General features: G+C 38.0%; 1 protein-coding gene across 4 annotated transcripts in view; it reads left to right on the top strand.

Moving 5' to 3' along the window:
• The window catches only part of ATP2B1 (ATPase plasma membrane Ca2+ transporting 1), a 131745-nt gene that overhangs the window by 46068 nt on the left and 64586 nt on the right, over positions 1-21091 (top strand). For all 4 annotated transcript variants that reach the window (XM_089921114.1, XM_022552450.3, XM_089921115.1 and 1 more), the window contains exon 2: positions 11275-11699. In XM_089921114.1, the coding sequence (XP_089777240.1) occupies positions 11492-11699 (208 nt within the window). In that variant the 5' untranslated portion in view covers positions 11275-11491. The remainder of the gene's footprint in view (positions 1-11274; positions 11700-21091) is intronic.

The following is a 21091-nucleotide window of genomic DNA, read 5'->3' as shown; positions in this document are numbered from 1 at the left end:
AAAATGTCTATAGTGAACTTCAAGTAATCTGTGTTTGAGATCATTCACATTAAAATTTTATCATATCTTATGCTTAATTAAGTACTCTGGCATAAACAAATAATCTGTGCTGGAAATGACAGTTATCAAAAGAGTAATTGTCTTACAGCCCCAGGGAGGGGGATGAATCACCAGTTTACAGAAACTGTTCTGCTTTGGGCTGGCATATTTCTTTATAAACTAAAGACTATGGGGGAAAAGGAGCTGTCCTGGGGGCTAGGATAAGGAAACTGGGTGGTTTTTTCACACTTTTACTAAGCCAGACTGCTATCGTGTGGTTTCATCATTTTAATTGAATAGTGAAATTATGAGATAGAGAAACAAAAAAAAAATGAACCTTGTAAATGCACATGCAAATAAACTGATCTCATGCTCACTGACTAAAAACAGATGGAAGCAGTTATGGTCAGGATTACAGTGCCACCCAATCCCTCTCCACTGACTCCCTTGACAATTTGAAGACGAAGAAGCAGTGAAAAATGAGAACAAGCAACCAGAGGTGGCACTGTGGTGGGAACAAAGGTCAACATCAGAGAAATTGAGGCAACAGTACATTTCAAGAGTGAGGTAGTGATTAACAGTAGCAAAGGTTGCCAGTAGGTCAGATAAGAGGGACTAGCTGTGTCTTTAGATTTAGGAACAAGAGAGGTCAGTGGTCACCTTGAAGAGTAGTTTTGGTGCAGCCCAGAAGCCGCTGGTTTGAAATGGGGTGATCTGTGAGTAGGAGATAAAATAGAAATGGCAAATTTAAGAGAGGGTGATAGCTAGATGTGGGATGGAGGATTTTCTTACCAATCTGCCTTTACAGGTAAGATTTTTATCTCTTAATTCTTTACATCTAATTGCTAACTTTATTACCATATTGATTTGGCATAATTTTAAGTTAACATGAGTAATCCTAACAAATTATTTCTCAAATAAATATATCATTTCTTCTAGGCTTTATGAAGTATTGAAACTCAGCATTGTTGCTTTGCATAGCCTTGAGAGTCTAGGACCCAGTTAAGAACCACTGCCATGTTGCAGTCATTATATAATTTATTGGGAAATCTGAATTACCTTTAACTTAACATTGTCTGAAAGAATTTAAAGGAAAGTTTGTATATTTGCATACCAAAGTGGTTTGAAAACTCCTTGAAGGCTATGACTTTCTCTTAACAAACTAAACACCTAGCATATTATTTTAAACATAGCATTAGGAGTTATGTTTTGCTCTGCTGTTTGAATTGTCATTGATTACTAATGTAAAACCTGTTTTTCAAATTGATTTTTAGCTAAGGTTCAAACAGGAATGTTTCCATTCAATAAACATTGAGCACCTACTATATTCCTGACAGTGCTGGGGTTAAAAATAAATGGCACAAATCCTGCCTTGAGTTCACATTTCATTGGGGAAGACAGAGAGGTAAACAGATCATTGCAGCTGTGTGTTAACGAAATTGAATTATTTGTGAATTATTTGTAGTGAGGTGGATGGACCTAGAGTCTCATGCAGAGTGAAGTAAGTCAGAAAGAGAAAAACAAATACCGTATGCTAACACATATATATGGAATCTAAAAAAAAAAATGGTTCTGATGAACCTAGGGGCAGGACAGGAATAAAGACACAGACGTATAGAATGGACTTGAGGACACGGGGAGAGGGAAGGGTAAGCTGGGATGAAGTGAGAGTGTGGCATGGACTTATAAATACTACCAAATGTAAAATAACTAGTGGGAAGCAGCCGCTTAGCACAGGGAGATCAGCCCGGTGCTTTGCAACCACCTAGAGGGGTGGGATAGGGAGGGTGGGAGGGAGACCCAAGAGGGAGGAGATATGGGATATATGTATATGTATAGCTGATTCACTTTGTTATACAGCAGCAACTAACACAACACTGTAAAGCAATTATACTCCAATAAAGATGTTAAAAAAACAAAAAGCTGTAATAGAAGAACAAGTTAGTTCCTCCATTATTCTAATCTACTTGCTTCCCACCCTGAGAGATTTGCTAAAGTGGTCATTCTGAATTTATCACTGGCAGCATCTGTAACTTGCCCTTGGAAGTATTGTACTTTGTCTCTGAAAGAATCTAGTGGATAAGTAACTTACTGAGGGGAGTGGGAGTAACTTTTGTCAACACAGACACAGCCATGGTATTCATGAATTTTTTTGAGACTAATAAATCAGGTGTTGTAGTCTGTGCTTATTTTCCTGCTTATCCGTTCTATGAAACAAATCCTGTTTGGTGAATTTAATCTTATGTAGATGTATCATTCTTTACTCACCTGATGTAAATTACTTTTCTAAACAAGCTTTATATGCTCTTTTATGCAAGCCAAGCGTGTATGTTTTCTTTAAGCCCCTTAAAACTTGATTAATGAGAGTTCAGAGTAACATTAAAATTAAGTAATCCCTTGGTTCTTCAGAGTGTTTTAATGGAATAATTTGAATATAACAAAATTTGGTAAAAGAAACTTCCCACCACTCACGATCTTGAGGTGTCTACTCTTTGATATGTATGATATTAGGCCATCTGCTCTTTCCTCCATTACAGTCAAATATTACATGCCAGTACTTATATATTCAGTAATTTACATTACATTTTTGTCATTTCTTATTAAAATTGCTTTAATATTTTAAAGACTAAATTTTAGGGTATGAGTTAGGTATAGGATTTTTTTTCCTGCAGAAGGTGACTGTAAGGGAGTTGAAAGAGCATAGTACCTCTTGCTTAAGATATGAAGATCAGAGATAAATAAGGCATGTTTTTTGTCTTTAAATAAATGTTCAGTATAACAGGCCTAAATTTAGGCATAGTTTTACAGTCCAGACTCCCTCAGGGAACATTTAAGGTGGCGAGTTTCAGGTTTTTCACTGACTGAGAGTTACTGCTAGTATCTGGTGGGGCTGGATTTCTTAATTTATGAGCTGGTGCTCACTGTCAGTAACATGCCGATAGCAGCTACAGTGAGAAACAGCTGTAAAGATGTTACCCCTCTTCTCACAGCTACTTGTCTACAGAGGAATTTGAATTAATTTTTATGTTTAAAAAAAAAGCTAAGAAAACGGAGATTTTGTGAGTGTTCTTTTTTGAAAGGCTGCAGTCAAAAACTTTTACCCTTTTGTCAATCAAATGGTGTGTCTAATAGCTAGGGTGTCAGTACCCATTTTGAAGTACAATGCCAGTTATTTCCCCGTAGTAGCCTCCTTAAAACCTGTATGTTGTTACGATTTATCCCATGGTTTAAATTTTGACCTCTTACTCTTCTTTTTAATGATTTTTGTGAGCATTTAGTGCTTGCTCTCTTTTATTCTTTTTGGAAGTAGATGATGATGAGTGTTTGGTTTCAATTGGTGTAAAATGAACAATTGGATTTGATCTTCAACATCCCTTTCAGCTGTTAAAGTCTATGATTTTTTCCTTTGTAATCATTTTTCAGCAGAATGCTGGCTTTTTAAAATTTGTATATTGTTGGTATTTTACTTTGATTTAGAAACTTTTACAATTTTTCTAAGTGAATGAAAATAAGCTGTCTTTAGAGGATTTTCCCCCCAAACCCCAGATCCATAATTTGTGTTCCCATAGAACCAGTCATGGACTAAGAACCTTTGTAAATACTATTTTTTTACTTTTAAACATTTACTGAGACATGTAATAGGCCTAGTAAATAGAAATTTGACTTAACACTTAAATTATTTCAATATATGAATGAAAATTTGAAGATATTTTATTTTACCTTAAGAGAACTGTTTGCATTTTCTTGGGGAAGAATGTATGAAATCAGAAGTAACTTAATGTACTGAAGTAGTTACTGAATCTCTAAACATTAGAAAATTAAAGAGTAAGGTTTAGGACTATAACTTTTTCTGCTGTTTTTGAAATTTCATCCCAAATTGGGAGTGATTTGAAAAAAGTCAAGATTACTTAGGAATCTTTAGTTGACTCAAAGGACACTTTAAGAGATTAATGAAAGTTTAAATGAAAGGACTGGTTTCTAACAGATAAATTACTTTTGATTTATAACCAGTTTGTGTAAATTCAGGGTTGAAATTAATCAAATTCCTAAGCTTATGAACACAATTAGCAGATCTTCAAATTAGATGGTATGTTTCATACACTATATTAAAAGAAAAAAAGAATAAGTTTTCTTGTCTGGGGTATGTTCTCTTTGAAGTAATCTTCCCTAAAAGGAATCTTGATTTTTTAAAAGCTGAACAGTTTAAGATCAATGGGGAATGGAGTGCTGGACAGGAAGTTGTGTACATGTATAAAGCATGCTTATTGCATCAGGACTTACGGTGTTACCTTTTGAATCAGGAATGGATTTTTAAAGACTAGAGTCATCACCAAAAGGGCATGGGCTGTCTTCAAGTATTGAACTCTCTTCCATACATTCTTTTAGTATAGCTCTATCACCTCCAAGCGTAGGGAGTCTAAATGACCGAGGGACCCTTTATTGGTCAGGGTTCTCCAGAGAAAAAGAACCAATAAGAAATCTATCCATATAGTGATTTATTATGAGGAATTTGCTCAGGCAGTTACAGAGACTGAGAAGTCCCACTGTCTGCCATCTACAAACTAAAGACCCAGGAAAGCTGGTGTTTTAGATCAGTCTGAAGTCCTGAGAACCAGGGAAGTCAGTGGGTAATTCCCAGCCTGAGGGCAGGGGAAGACTGGACAGTTAGGCAGGGACCGGTGGGTACGACTTACCATTTCTTCACTATGTTTTATTTGGGCCCTCATTGGATTTGATGATGCCCACCCACATTGTGAAGGGCAATCTGCTTTACTTAGTCTACCCATTCAAATGCTAATCTCATCCAGAAACACCGCTGTAAACACACCCAGAAATAATGTTTAGCCAAATATCTGAGCATCTTGTGATCTAGTCAAGTTGACATAAAATTAACTGTTTATTAGATCCATTCCAGTTTGAGATAACTTGTTACTAAGTTCTGCCTCAGCCAAAAATCTACCTCTCCGTAACTTTCTTTCGTTTCATTCTAGTTGTGCCCTCCACTACTCCACAGAATATATCTAGTCACTATTCTACACTAAAATTTCAAATGTTTTATGCTATCACTTATATGTGGAATCTAAAATACAACACAAATGAACATATCTATGAAACAGACAGACTCACAGACATAGCAAACAGGCTTGTGGTTGCCAAGGGGGAGGGGGGTGGGGGAGGGAAGGATGGGAAGTTTGGGATTAGCAGATGCAAACTATTGTGTATAGTACAAGAAAACAACAAGGTCCTACTGTATAGGACAGGGAACTATATTCAATATCCTGTGATAAACCATAATGGAAACGAATATGAAAAAGAATATATAACTGAATCATTTTGCTATACAGCAGAAATTAATACAACACTGTAAGTCAACAATACTTCAATGAAATTTTTTTTTAATTTCAAATGTTTGAAAATAGCTATCATGAAATATTGATCCCCTAGACTGAATTTCTTCCACTACTTCAGTGGACTGATTTTCTGACATCTTCAACATTCTGTTTATTATTTTTTATATACTATGTTTCTCATGGTAATTCAGACCTGAGGAATGTGAAATCTGGTAGGCCTGTTGTCTATAATACAAATAAAGGTTGGTGCCTCTCTTTTGTTCACCAGTCTTTTTGATGTATTCAGTCATCAATGCTTTATCTGTATAGCAGAGCTTCACTTATATTAGACTGTTATCAGGATTCTCTTTTCCTCTAGGTTTAGAAATATAGTAAAAATAGCTAACATGTATTTATGATTTACTGTGTGTCAGGCTAATTTCACACTGTTTTACATATATTCACACATTTAGGGAGGTGTGTTATTTGTTATTATGTCTGTGTTTTACAGATGATCCTGTAACATTTAGATGTGTTTGTGCAAGGCAAAGTAGAATCGGTCTATTAAACTCCCTTTGTTAGTTGTTACACTCCTGTCATTGCTGCCTAAGACAGCTTGGGAGTGGGAGGGGAAAGCACTTACATTAATTAACATCAAGCTAAGGCATTCAGAGCTTTGAGTAAACTGAATCTTTGAATATATACTGTTGTATTTCTTGTATGTCGTGTTTGTGCAGTTATGTTTTTGGAATTAAATGTAGGAGACCATACTTTTGTACCAATTAAAGTTAGCTTTCCATTCCCACCTGTCTCCGATTCCGATTCTTTCATCTAACGTACTTGCTGACTTACCTAGCTTCAAGTCATCTACAGATTGGAGAAACATAACTTCTATATTTTCACATCACTAAAAAGTTTAGAACAGTCAGGAATTAGGAACCCAGTAATGCATTTAAAAACACCTTTCAGGTGTTCCTCTTATTCTAATACACTTAGTTATAATAGCACATATTTTCTTGCCTGCAGGAATCTTGTGTTACTATGTAATATTAATAATCATTTTAATTTTTATTTTTAAAATTTATTTATTTATTGTTGGCTGCATCGGGTCTTCATTGCTACGCGCGGGCTTTCTCTAGTTGCGGCGAGTGGGGGCTTCTCTTCATTGCGGTGCACGGGCTTCTCATTGTGGTGGCTTCTCTTGTTGCAGAGCACGGGCTTCTCATTGTGGTGGCTTCTCTTGTTGCAGAGCACGGGCTCTAGGTGCACAGGCTTCAGTAGTTGAGGCACGCGGTCTCAGTAGTTGTGGCTTGTGGGCTGTAGAGCGCAGGCTCAGTAGTTGTGGAGCATGGGCTTAGTTGCTCTGTGACATGTGAGATCTTCCCGGACCAAGGCTTGAACCCATGTCCCCTGCATTGGTAGGCGGATTCTTAACTACTGCGCCACCAGGGAAGTCCCTAATAATCGTTTTTAGAGCTCCATATTTCATCCAACTCCATATTTCATCTCCAAATTTACTTAACTCTGCCACTATATTTCTTGTAGTTTTTCTAATGTGTGATATTTTTGTTGTTGTTATCATTGTTGAGTATAAATAATATCTATACAACCATTCCACAATCTATAAGTCAAGTGACCTTGTGAAAGAAGGGATTGAATTGTAATATTAACAAAACTGTCTCTTTATGAGCTTCACTCAGTACTAAGACCTCATAGTCATCCTTTTGTTTTCTTTTGGGGGCCTGCCCATTCACAGTAAAGCTTATGTGTTGGTTGGAATCCATCTTATTCTTCTTTTTGAAGACTGTAACTGTTTTTGCCCCACTCTAGTCTTAAACCACCTCTGTCTTTTTATGTATTCCCTCAAAGATTATCAGTAGTGGTTGGGTCAGAGACGTCATCTCGGGATTCTGGGATAAATTATGTAGGCCTATGTAGATTAGGTATGTGTTTTCCTTAAAATCCCCCTCTTGTGGAGCCTGCGCTTCCACTTAACATTTCTTCTTTAACTTTTCAGATGGAAGGTCAGAATCTTTTAGTGAACGATGAGAAGCAAAGTAGATGTTCTACTGTGTTGTATCTCAATCCCAAATAGCATGTCTCTTGATTGTCATGTTGTAGCTAACAAATGAAAAGCAAAACTTTTTTGTTTGTTGTCTTTGGCATTTTTGTCAATTCACTAGTTAGGTGAGTAAAAGAGTGAAGAGTTGGCAGAGAGGAAAATAGGAGGAGAGGCTATAGATGATCTAGAAATAGACAACAGCCCGATTTATCATTTGTAGGTAATCAGTAATTCAAGTAGTCCACTTTTGGAAAGCGGCTCGTTTGCATTTGGTGGTTTTCCCTGGACCTCTCTTTCTTTAAACAGTGGGGGGACTGAACATGGTTGGTAATCATGTACTTATCAAAGCCTTATAGGTTGCAAAGTCATAGAAAATCCCCAAAAGGAATTTATTGAAAAATTAATGAAAAGATCACGGATAGGACAGACTTTAGGCATTGATCGACCAAGGGGCTCAAATGATCTAGCACTGACAGACATACGTCCTCCCTCCCTCCCTTTTAGATCCTTTCTCAGAGGCTTTCCACATTTCAGATTTAAGTTCAGTAACAAGAAACAAGTCTCTGTTCCAGAGTCACAACAGATGCCTTGTTGTCACCTATGTATTGGTCTTTGTTGAGTCACATGCACATTACTGAACCCATCATCCTTATGGTCAGGGGAATGTCTGGATATGGGGATGAACCACATTGAGAGTTGGGGAAGGGCAGATCCCCAAACAAAAAGTGAGGCCATTGCTGAGAAATGGGGGAGAAGGATGAGCTGATGTGGCAGACAACAAATATCCACTATAATGTCTGTTGAATTCTGTTTTTATTATATAAATTGGTACATTTGGTGTTGTTTGTTTTTTAACCTACAAAAATTTCCATTTCAACCTAATAAACATGAAGACTTAAAGTAGAGACAGTATAGTAGAAGAAGCATGGATTTTCTTTTTTTCTTTTTTTTTTTTTCCCGGTACAGCTGCTCCGCGGCATGCGGGATCTTCCCAGACCGGGGCACGAACCCGTGTCCCCTGCATCGGCAGGCGGACTCTCAACCACTGCACCACCAGGGAAGCCCCGAAGCATGGCTTTTGAGTTGCAAACAGAGATTTCAGATCCTAGCTCTGTTATGTATCCTTATTGTTGAGAAATTTCAGGTCACCCAATAAATAACATGCTTCTCTCCTGCTTGAATTCTGTGAAGAGAAAAGACAAATATTGGCACATAGGAATAAAAACGTTAGTTTTATTACCGACAAAAGCTGAAATGAAAGTTTTTGTGTGACAACAAAGAAGTTCTAATATTGAATGCAGAACTAAACAGTTATTTATCCGCGCCCCACCCCCCGGCACTTTGAACAATAGGCTTTTTTACCTGGGGGTCTGCCACTAATAACTCAGACCAGAACAGATGAGTCCTGCAGACATCGGGCTCACGAAGAACACAGGGAGGTGAGGAAGCTATGTATGTCTAGTTGTTCTCCAAAAATCTGTCAAGCAACTCATTTCACCTCAGTGGTAATGGGTGGGGTAGGAGGTCAGAAATTGTTGAGGAAAATTCCTCTTTGTGGAAACCAGAGGAATGATGACATACATGCCTCCAACACATAGACTAATGAATCTTAATTATTTTATCTCTTCAGTAAATAATAATAATTTATTTTAGGGTTGGTGTGAAGTACAGATACCAAGAAATTTGGGGTATGAAAACTCAGAGAGTATCAAATAACCACCCTCTTCAGTTTCTGAAGTTGGGTTATTATAATAATTGATGTGTGAGTAGGAACCCACTTTGCCTAGGAGATGAGTAAAATTAGTATTAATTGGGCAAGCAGAAGGATTTGTGAAGTGGGAGGAAGCAGGCAGTGAAAGAAAATGTCTTACAGAGTTCATGACTATCACATCCTTGTAAATTTAAGCCAAGGCAAGCAAACTTTCCCTCCACTAGCCATCCTCAACCAGCTGGTATAAATTCAGTTTTTAGCCCGTTCTCCTGTCCAGTGGTTCTCACATTGTACTCTCTGAACTAATAACATCAGTATCACCTGAGAATTTGTTAGGAAAGCAAATTCTGGAGCCCACCCATATCCTACTGAAACCCTGGAAGTGGGGCCCAGCGATCTGTATTTTAACAAGTCCTCTAGGCAATTTTGATGGATATTTAACCACATACCATGATTTGCAAACATCCCCATAACAGTTTCATAGCTGGATATTAATTGTACTTGCAAGTAATCTTTTCTAGTTCCTCATCATTAAGCATTTATTAAATATGGGATACTTTGGGGAGGGAGAGAGGTTGAATAGGTAAAATAGAGCTTAGGCTTGAATGCCAAACAGATATGAACAATAAGACTGTGTTTTCATCCTATAGGTTTAGATATAGGGGCATGATAACTGTTTAAAAGACTAACTGTAGCAGCAAAATGTAGAAGGGATTGTTGTAGGAGATAAGAGAATGAGAGAGAAGCTCTAGGGGGTAGTGATTATAATTTGTGTAGGGGGACTCGAAGATCCGGAAGAAAAGGGGATCTGTAGAAGAGGCTTTTCAAAGGAAGAGTTCATTGAACTCAGTTCACTGAAAGCTGGGGTGGACAGAATCAAAGATGATTTAAGATCTCAAGCCCAGATGATTAAGATAATGGTAGTTGGGAAGGGAACTTTCTAATTAGGGAGTAAGATGAATCCATTGTTGGGCATGTTAACTTTGAGGTCATACTTTAAAGGACATATATTGAGAAGGAAGAGTTGAGAGCTCATTTTTAGATGGCTTAGAGTAAGAGGAGAACTTGAAAGTACATTTGTCCCTTGGTATTGGCAGGAGATTGGTTCTAGAACAACCCCACCCCCCACCGCAAGCCCCTACAGGATACCAAAATCTGCAGATGCTCACGTCCCTTACTGTCGGCCCTCTATCTGTGGGCTCCACGTTTGCAGATTCAACCAAGAATTGTGAAGAAAATTAAAATAATGCATTCATTCATTCTTGAAATGCTTATTGAATGTCTGGCACAGTTCTGGGTTCTCAGGATATAGAAATGGACCAACCCATGCCCTGTATGCAGAACTAGTATTGTAGGTGGAGGGAGACAACAAATAAGTAAATAAATGAACAAGATAATTTCAGATAATACTGAGGGCCAGCAAAGAAAATAAAATAGAGTAACAGTAAAGAGTGACTAAGGGGTAGAGAATTTCTTTAGCTAGAGAGTCAACGAAGACCCGAGGCGGTGACATGTGACAGAAATCAGTTGAAAAATGTGAAACATGTGAACGATAGTTTTAGGCATCACAGAGTGGCCAAGGAGAGTTGCAGGAAAACATATGAGAAGTTCATTGTGTTTTTTGCCCTTTCGGGGACTCTCCCATATGAAAGGTTTGGAGAGACAGGGTGGTGTATTTGAAGTAACATGGGCTTAGAGGCATCCCAGCTCATTCATATCAGGCATCTGTGGGCTGTGTAGAAAGCCCTGAATTTCTCTGAGGCTTATTCTCCGTAGAGTAAGGAGCAATAACACCTCATGGGATTAAATTGTGATGATTAAATGAGAGAATGAATTTAAAGCAACTAACGTAGTGCTTAATGATAACTATTAATAATCCCTAACAGTCATGTGAAATAGTTTCATTTAATAATGGTGAATGCTAATGTCTCTTGATATACAATTTTATTTAGAAGTTATACTTTGACCTTTTATCATGCGAAATATTTTAAGGGCATGAAACTACAGTAAAAAATATTTTTGCAATTAAATGATATACTTTGATTAGCTACCTGACGACACTTAGAAAGTATGCTTATATGCATAATATTCTCATATGGATTTTACTAATTTTAAATGTTTTCTTCTTACAGATGTGTACGTCTCATGACTGATAGGAAGAACTAGTCATGGGCCAAAGGTCAAGATACTTCTCTGGGAAATGCTGCTGATGCTCCTTTACAAAGTCATACAATGAGTGTTTGGTTTAAGAAAGATTTTCATATTTAAAAGATTTTCATCTTGGATATATATCAAGTGAAAATTAGAATCTTTTGGGAAACATTTTCCTCCTGTTAAATTATACTTGTAATGGGCGACATGGCAAACAACTCGGTTGCATATGGTGGCGTAAAAAACTCTTTGAAGGAAGCTAATCATGATGGAGACTTTGGAATTACACTCGCAGAGCTGCGGGCTCTCATGGAGCTCAGGTCTACAGATGCATTACGAAAAATACAGGAAAGCTATGGAGATGTCTATGGAATTTGCGCCAGGTTAAAAACATCTCCCAATGAAGGTGAGTTTCATTACATTCATTTTTAGTACTTTGGCAAGTTCTGTAATTGGCTCATAAATAAGCATGCTTAGATTGTCTTGGCTGTTGTTTGATTATGCCATATTTTTCGTGGCATTAAAGATTGGTGTAAAGTAACTTTAGATCAAAAACAGTGTTGCAAATTAATTTATATATTTTAAGTTGGTGGGAGGAAGTATTTTGTACTGTCGCACATATTGCTGCTTGTTTGCGATAGCATGATTGTCTTTCCACTTGAGCTGGAATCAGGCTTGGTAGTTCCCAGGGGATTCAGTGGAACTAAACCCTGCTCACCATCCTTCATTTTGCCAAGTGGCTTAAAATACCTTTCACTGCCAGTAGCTGACCAAGTTTGTTTTTTTTTCTTAACCTAAACTTTAACAGTTAGTTCAGAAGGTGCCAGAGCAAATGGAGTAGATTAGATGGCAATTTTTAATTTAGCAGACATTTCCTTTGATTAAAAAGTTTTCAGTCTTCGAATTATATTCAGTTTCCCTGTTCAAAGAAATCTTTGGTTTCATAATTCTTGATCTGTAGTAAATTTTTTTTTGAAAAACAGAAGCGTTCATTATAACTTCATTGCGTTATGGTCTTTGAAATAGTTTGAAGGGATAATCTTTTATTTTATACATTGATCATGTTGAATATAAAAGTAAGGTTAGGAAGTTTCCAAAAGGGATTTCCAAATTGCAAAGGAAGGGGGAAGGATACATGAGGATGAATGTTTGGTGATTACAATTTATTTTAGTAAAGAAGGGAAATTATTAATGCTAAAGTTTAAAAGATATTAGTATATATTCCAAAGCCAGTTCTAGAAAAATTGTGCTTCAGTGTTTTTCTTAACATTTTTCCTGAAACATCTTATGCCATGCCACTACTTGTGATAAATTTTAAGGTAATAGCAAAAAGTTATTTCCAAAGTTGTTAAAGAATTTTAAATCACACTAAAAGATTCTTTAAAACCTTTATGTAATTCTATGTGAATTGCTCATTGTTTTAATGGTAGGTAGTTACTTTAATTTTTCTGAGGTAGCATGGTCTTGAGGAAGCTAATGTCAGTATTCACATATATCCTAAAAGGGCTTCCTCAGATCAGTTGGAGTATATTCTTTTTTCTGTAAAGTCTTCCAGATTGTCTGGATCTTTTCCTCAAGTCAGAACCACTAGAAACATGGACTTCTCAGTTATACATTAAATATGCTGCACCATTTTAAGAGCTGGACCCCTGCTGCTTAAATTCAGTGAATCAGGAACAGACCCATGGAACTTTTAATAGATGTAATTTGACAAACTTTGGAGTTTGTTCAGTATGCAAATCTACTTTAAAATGTTAGCTAACTTCATATAACTTTAGAGATTTGTACATTAAGTTGCTATTCTCAATTGGTAGATTCATTAATTCAACCATATGTACATACTACATTTAATCTAAAACCTAATTTTGGATGTTTCATGATCACCAAATTGATAGGATATGTTAACATTAAAAACCCTCAATATTTATAACAACATCGTTTGTTCATAAAAACGATATTGGGGCTTCCCTGGCGGTGCAGTGGTTAAGAACCCACCTGCCCATGCAGGGGACACGGGTTTGAGCCCTGGTCCGGGAAGATCCCACATGCCAGGGAGCAACCAAGCCCGTGTGCCACAACTACTGAGCCCGCGTGCGTAGAGCCCGTGCTCCACAATAAGAGAAGCCACCGCAATGAGAAGTCCACACGCCGCAACAAAGAGTAGCCCCCGCTCACCACAACTAGAGAAAGCCTGTGCGCAGCAACAAAGACCCAGCGCAGCAAAAATAAGTAAATAATTAATTAATTTAAAAAAAACCCGATATTGAACTTCACTTTGAAATCTGCACATATTTGCACTTCCCTCAACCATGTCTTTGTGTTTCCCTGCTGTTAGTTATGAGAAGACAAAACTTCTGATTAACTAAAAACCCTTCCATTTCATTTTTAATGGACATTATTTGTTCATTTTTAATGGACATTATTTCTCTTTAGTTTGCACTGCAGTTTCTTTTGTGTTGTTATTTTGGGCAATTCTCCTTATATTGATTTTGGTTTAATTAGTGAAGTTTATTAAATTAACGGAAACTTTGTACCTAGTACAGTAGTTTTTAAAATTTAGGGAGGGGATGGTTATGTACCTCTTTTACGACATGGTGGAAGTTGTGGATAATCTCTAGAAATATTCACTTAACACTCAAAATTTTGTGTGTATTGTTGCTGCTTTGTGCTATTAAACAAGTGTATGCCATTTTCCCCGTCTTTTATTCTTAGAAAATTCTTGCTCATCTTCTTCCTAGTATTGTGAATTTATTTTTTGTCAAAATTTGTACAAACTTTTGTCTTCACTGTGTATATATATATAGTTTGTCATTTTGAAATATTCTTTTAAAGGATGTGAAAAAGCCATTGTAAGCATTATATTTGTGTTTACAGTCGTCATAAGAATAAATAAAAACAACAGCAGCTTTCACAGAAATGTTATTTCCAAAGGAATAGTTCTAGTTTAATTTAGAAGTAATTCACTCAGAAGCTAATGAATATTTTGTCACTGATCAACTAGGCAAATGGTAACAAATGACTCATCCCTGGGAATAATCAGCTCGGAGTTTTTATGCCCAAGTAAAATGATCTAGACAATAAGTAGCCTTTTTTTAAAGTATAATCTGTTTATAGTCAGGGAAAGTGAGATAACAATGATTCTTTAAAGTACAGGAATTTTGGTTAAGTAAAACTGAAGTTTATCTGTCACTTTGGTTCTTTCATTCATTCATTCATTGACACACAGTCTTTTGTCAGATCTATGTTAATGATAGTCATATGTTTTATATACCCCCTAAAAAAAGAATGTGTTGGCAGTTTTAACTGTAAGATAATCGTAATTGTATAATTAAAATACATCCCAATTTCAGAGACGTTTGTTAATAAAATGTAAGAATGTGTGTGTTTTAGAATTGCTGAGATATTGTGTTTATTGGGTATCTCCTATCTTGTTGGCACTTACGTAGGCTCTGGGCATACATCCGTGAATAAAACATAACTGCCTGCCTTATTTTTACATGGGGAAGACAAGTTCACAAGACAACTGAGATGTGTAGTGTGTTAGTGATATATGCCTAAGAGAAAAATGAGTGGAGAAGGAAAATCAGAAATATTTGGGATGTAGATATTAGATTGCTCTAAAGTCTGGAGGAACAATTAAAAGATGTTTCTTAAGAACAACAATAATAAATAACGCTTAGATAACGCTTTTTGTGCCAAGTTGGTAGTTAGTACTTATAAATTTATATCAACTTACTTTATCCTCACAACAACCTTATCCTGTTTTATAGCCAAAGAACCCACAGCACAAAAAGGTCAAGCAACTTAGCTGAAGTCTCACAGCTCATAAGTCCAGAGGAGGGATTCAAACCTAGACAGAGGACATGCTTTTAACTACTGTAGTGTACTTCGTGTTATAAAAGTTCATCTCATTCAGCTTGCAAAAGAGTTGAGAGATTGAGAAAGAAGTACCTGTATTCTCTGAGAAAGAAGTACCTGTATTCTCTCGTCACAATAGTATTTTTTTTTTTTTGCGGTATGCGGGCCTCTCACTCTTGTGGCCTCTCCCGTTGCGGAGCACAGGCTCCAGACGCGCAGGCTCAGCAGCCATGGCTCACGGGCCCAGCCACTCCGCGGCATGTGGTATCCTCCCGGACTGGGGCACGAACCCGTGTCCCCTGCATTGGCAGGCGGACTCTCAACCACTGCACCACCAGGGGAGCCCAACAATAGTATTTTTTTGATGGCAGGAATTACATGATGAAAAAAAAAAATGGGGATTTAAGATTCTGTTCGTTAGTTGGTCTTTAAAATATGCTCTCCTCAGGAAGTTGTGTTTGTGTGCTTCCTCATTTGGCCTGCTAATTTATTGCTTGTTTTCTAGCAGAGCAGTGCTTTAACTTGATTTTAAGCATACTGTACGTGTACTGATCAATAGGAAGTGTTTTGAGCCAGATGTAATTTTCATATTAAAAACTTCCTAGTGGTTCTGATTAATTATCTTTACTCTTAAAAGAATTAGAACTGTAAATGTCAAGGTTAACTGGAATGAGATATATTGCTTCATATTTTTGGTTTTATGTGTTAGCAAGCACCTATCTTATAGTCCTCAGTATCCAAGAATGTACTTTCATGGCAAAATAATCTTCTAATATCCTAACTGGATAAAACTGCCATTACAGTTTTGTTCTTCTGTATCATTATTGTTTCCCTACATTAACCTTCTTATTCCTGTTCTAAACCATATTTCTTGATCTTTTTATTGTTACCCTAGCTTTTGGTATCTTTCCCATTTTAATGTGTTCCTATGTTACCTATATTATATTTTATATTGGATGGTAGAATAGACTCTCTAATGAGATTTACAGAATGCAAATCTCAGCCCTTGGTATCATTTATTATTCATAGTACTGATCAAGCAAAGGATAAAAATGAATTCATAAAAATTAAAGATAGATACTGAATGGTACTCTGTAGGAGGCATGACTTTATGGATTTGTAAAGGGCAGGAAAGCAAATGAGACACGAAGCTTTTTAAGTGGTAGTTGCTAAAATTAGGTAGACGAGAACAAAAAAACAAAGGAAATAAGGAAACAGTGGTAGAGAGAAGCAAAAGTAGTGTGTGGTAGGAAGCAGGGTAGAGTCAACAGCAATTGTCCCTGGCTGACTAATGTTTCCATAATGTTTCAGATGGCAGTTTATATTTGCACTTGATAGTAGTAGGGTTGTTGGTAATGGTGTGCTTTGACCATGTCTTCATGATGTAATACAATAAAATTGACATTCACACATGGAAATATATTTTAACTCTCGAAAGAAATCAGCCTTTTGCCCAGGATAAATCATTACTGACTTACAGGCTACTACAAGAACACTGTGATTCCCTGATGTATGTGTTTGGTCATACAGGTTGGTTTTAGGCATTCGACAAGGATTTGCATGGCCATGGTGTGCCAGCCACGTATGTTTTAATACTTGTATACAGTTATGAATGAGGGTTTTCTATTGATGATCCTGTGTGACCTTGTCCTAGAAATTTATTCCTGCTATAATAGAGAATTATATACCCCAATAAAATTTTTTTAAAAATAGAGAATTATACATTTAATTTAAATCCTGCTCAGATTACCAGTTTTCATTGCTTATGAATTTTTTGAAGATAATTGTAACACTACTTCTTCTCAAACCTTGTAGCATATATATTATTTTTTAAAGTTGTACTTGATAGAGCCTGAAGTAACATCGCTTTGTTAGTTTTTTCAAGTTCAGTTTTCTGAGTACAATAGACATATTTCCTTCCCAAAGCATTCTCTTCTGCTTTCATAACACTATACTCTCAAGGTTTGCTTTCTTCCTATCTGGCCCGTTTCATCTGCCTCCTGTGCTTTCCTTTCAGTGTTGGCAGGCCTTGTGTTTCTGTTCACGGTGCACTCTGCATTCTCCCTGGGTGATGCTCTCCACTTCTAAGACTTCACATCTGACTCCGACATCTGTGGCTCCAGTCCAGGCTTTTCTCCCAGGCTTTGGGCCTTTTGAAAGCTCAGTTGCTTTTAGACATCTTCATTTTCTCAGCCTCTCCAAACTTTCCCTTCTGAAAGCATATTTCTTCTTTCCCACTTTGCAGTGAAACTGTCATCCACCTTGCTAGATAGACTTGACTTTGATAGGGTCTTTCACCTGTTCTCACTCACTGGGTCGACAAGATATGGAAATTCTAACTCCTGTCTCTTAACTGAAGGGTGTCTGCTTCTCTACCTCCCCACCACCCTGCTTGAGGCTGCTGCCTTTCTCTTGCATAATTCAGGTAACAACATACTAACTGGTGCCTTTTCCTGTCTCCCTCCACGCTGCCTGTCACTTTCCTGCTGAAAGCTGGCAGTGGTTTTTCACTGCCCTTAGAAGGAAGTTCAGACTTCTCACTTAGGTTAACAAATTTCTTTGGGGTCTGGCTCCTGTTTACGTCATCTCATCTCATCTCATCTCTTTTTTCCAACTCTCCTCCTCAGTATTTGAGGCATAGCAAAATGTTCAGTTTTCTTAAACACTGTTGTGCCAAGCTCACTCTTGTCTCTGGTCCTGTTACCTGCTGATCACCTAAAACACTCTACCTCACCCTTCCTGTGACTATCTCTCTTAATCGTTCCTGAGATCTCAAGTTTGGTATCTTAGAACTCCCTTGTCCACCCCAACCCCGTAAATTTGGATTCCAGTTCCCTTTGCTGGCTTCCATTAACAGCCTCACCACCGCCATAATGTGTAACACACGGGCTTGTGATTAACTGATTACTTGTCAAGTCTGCCCCACCAAACTGTGAGTTCCTTGAAGGCAAGTGCCGGAGAAAGGCATCCTGTCCGACTCATTTCCCTTTGTATGTTTATGCCCACTACAGTATCTGGCCCATGGTTGGCATTCAGGAACTAAGCCTAAGTTTGAATTTAGACAGTGATTCACTTAAATTTGAGGGCAGTCTCCTTTTCTTTTGAAATTGAAAATATGATGAGGGTATTAGTCTGGTTTTCAAGAAGAATGAACACAAATTTTCACGCATTTTCTTGATCTGTGTGTTTTCCTGTGGCCCTCACTTAAAGAATGCAGGCTGGCTGCTGCCACCACTACCACTACTGCACACACGCACACACACACACACACACACAAATACTGACATAATTTCAAGTGCAGAATTTGATAAGATTAGGATGTGCTATGTAATAGCCATGATTTTCAGTTAAACCCACCTGCTTTCTATATTCCATTACTCTCCCCTCTTCATTTTCTAAAATTGAGACATGTTTTTATTAGCCCCAGCAGTTAGAATGCTACATTTTTTTTTTTTTGGTAAAACATCAAGCTATTGATAGAATTTGCATTTTATTCCATAATCTATCCCTTTCACATATAAAGACAGTATTCTTGAGCCATTATCTATTCATAGAATGGTAGATCCAGACCCCAAAAGCATATATTCTGAGCTGGTTTTGTTTTTTTCTCTTTGTCAAGCTAACTGGGCCATAATGAGATCAATGCCCTTGGCCTTATTGCTGCTACACTACAATCAGTGGAGCCAACAGGACTAGGCAGAAGATTCTCAGTATATTTATTCATAAGTTATTCTAAATGATTTGATATCATATCTCCTCTCTTTTTAAAACTAGCACCATGTAGTCTCATTACCAGTTCCAACTGCTTGCCTTTCTCTTCCCCCCAAACTTTGCTTTCTCCCCCCTCACAGTCGAGCCTCTTCCTACACCTATATAATAGGCTAACACCCACACCCTGGATTCCATTTACTCTGGCTTCTTCAAAGGCTTTGCTCTAGATTAACCAGCCTGTCTCTCCTGTATCACCAGTGTGGTCTTCTCTAGTTGGTCATTTCCATTGCTAAATAACTTGCCTTAATATCTGTCACTCATCTTTAAAAAGCAAAACGGGTTTTATTCACCCGTTTTAATTCACCTTTATTGCTTTATTTTACTTTTACTGCTTTGTTTCTGTCCATTGCATCACACTCCTAGAAGAAGTTTCTGTACTCACTGTTTCCACTTAACTAATTCCCATTATCTATCTGATTCTTTCTAATCAGGCTTTCTTCCATACCTCCACTGGAAGATTCCTTATCAAGGCCATCGGCCTCCATCTAGTGAAAGCCAGTTATCCATTCTGTCTTTGTTTTGCTCCACTTTTGAAACACCATTTGATAGAATCAGCCACATCATCTGTTTTAAAACTCCCTTTCTGTAGTACTGCATGAATCTGTTTGTAAGTGCGTATGTGTATCCCCTTTTCTTCTCAGTTTCCTTTGGTGTTTTAAGAACCCTAGCTGATCTTCAAATCAAATGTTGGAGTGCTCCAAGGCTCTCGCCTCAGCCCTGCTTTCTTCTTGTCAACTTACTTTAGCTTTCTAGAAGCTCTCATCAGGCCCATGGCTCCAGAATCATCTGTATATTGAGGACTCTCTGGCTCGGATCTCTCTGAGTTCTGAATATGGATAACCGGCTGTCTACTAGACATTTCCGCTTTTTAATGGGCATCTCATGTTTAAATCGATAAAGCAAAACCGTTAACTCCTGCCTCCCTTTTTCCACCCAAGTCTGCAGTTCCCAAAGCCTGCCCTATCTTGGTAAATGTCTCTATCATCTATCCACTTGAGTGCATGGACAAAAAAGAATCTAGGTATCATTCCTTATCCTTCTTTTTTTTTTTTTTATCCACATCCAGTCCTTCAGCAAGTTCTGTCTGATCTCCTTACAAAATATATGGCAGATTCAGTGACTCTGCCTCCATTTCTTTCTTTTTCTTTAAATTAATTAATTAATTTATTTGGCTGCTTTGGGTCTTTGTTGCTGTGCGCAGGCTTTCTCTATTTGCGGCAAGTGGGGGGCTACTCTTTTTTTTTTGCGGTACGCGGGCCTCTCACTGTTGTGGCCTCTCCCGTTGCGGAGCACAGGCTCCGGACGTGCGGGCTTAGCAGCCATGGCTCACGGACCTAGCTGCTCCGCAGCATGTGGGATCTTCCCGGACCGGGGCACGAACCCGTGTCCCCTGCATTGGCAGGCGAACTCTCAACCATTGCGCCACCAGGGAAGCCCCGGGGGCTACTCTTCGTTGCGGTGCGCAAGCTTCTCATTGCGGTGGCTTCTCTTGTTGTGGAGCACGGGCTCTAGGCTCATGGGCTTCAGTAGTTGTGGCACGCAGGCTCTAGAGCGCAGGCTCAGCAGCTGTGGCGCACGGGCTTGGTTGCTCTTCGGCACGTTGGGATCTTCCTGGACCAGGGCTCAAGCCCATGTCCCCTGCATTGGCAGGCGGATTCTTAACCACTGTGCCACCAGGGAAGTCCTCTGCCTCCATTTCTGAACCCAGATGCAAACTACCACCATCTCTTACTTTGTACTGCAGCAGCCTCCCAGCTGGTCTTTTCCTCCACTCTCCAACTCTTCAATTTCTCCTTCAAACAATTTAAATGAAATTAGTTATCACTACCCTGCTATAAAGCCTTCTAGTGGTTTCCAATGCACCTAGAATAAATGCCAGTCCTCTCTTCGTACTATTTTAATTGTCTCTTTATTTGTCTTCCTCCAGTATAATATAAGCTTGCTGAATGTAAGGCTTGTTTTGTTCACACTGGCTTTTTAGCAAGTAGAACAGTACCTGGAAGTAGCAGATATTCAGTATCAGGAGTCGGGGGAGGGGGGACAGACTGCTGCAGAACTCTGAGCTTCATTATATTTAGATTATGTGAGTTTATTGTTTTACATGAATGGAAATCAGCTGTCCCTAAAATGGAGTTAAAACCTATAGTGTTTAGTTTGTAACTTGTCTTT

Source organism: Delphinapterus leucas, chromosome 11 (genome assembly GCF_059928025.1).
Source record: "Delphinapterus leucas isolate spDelLeu-1000000601 "Yukka" chromosome 11, BTC_Dleu_Yukka2, whole genome shotgun sequence".
NCBI classification, from domain to species: Eukaryota; Metazoa; Chordata; class Mammalia; order Artiodactyla; family Monodontidae; genus Delphinapterus; species Delphinapterus leucas.
Note: the sequence above shows the minus strand (reverse complement) of the source record. Positions and strands in the feature narration are given on the sequence as shown.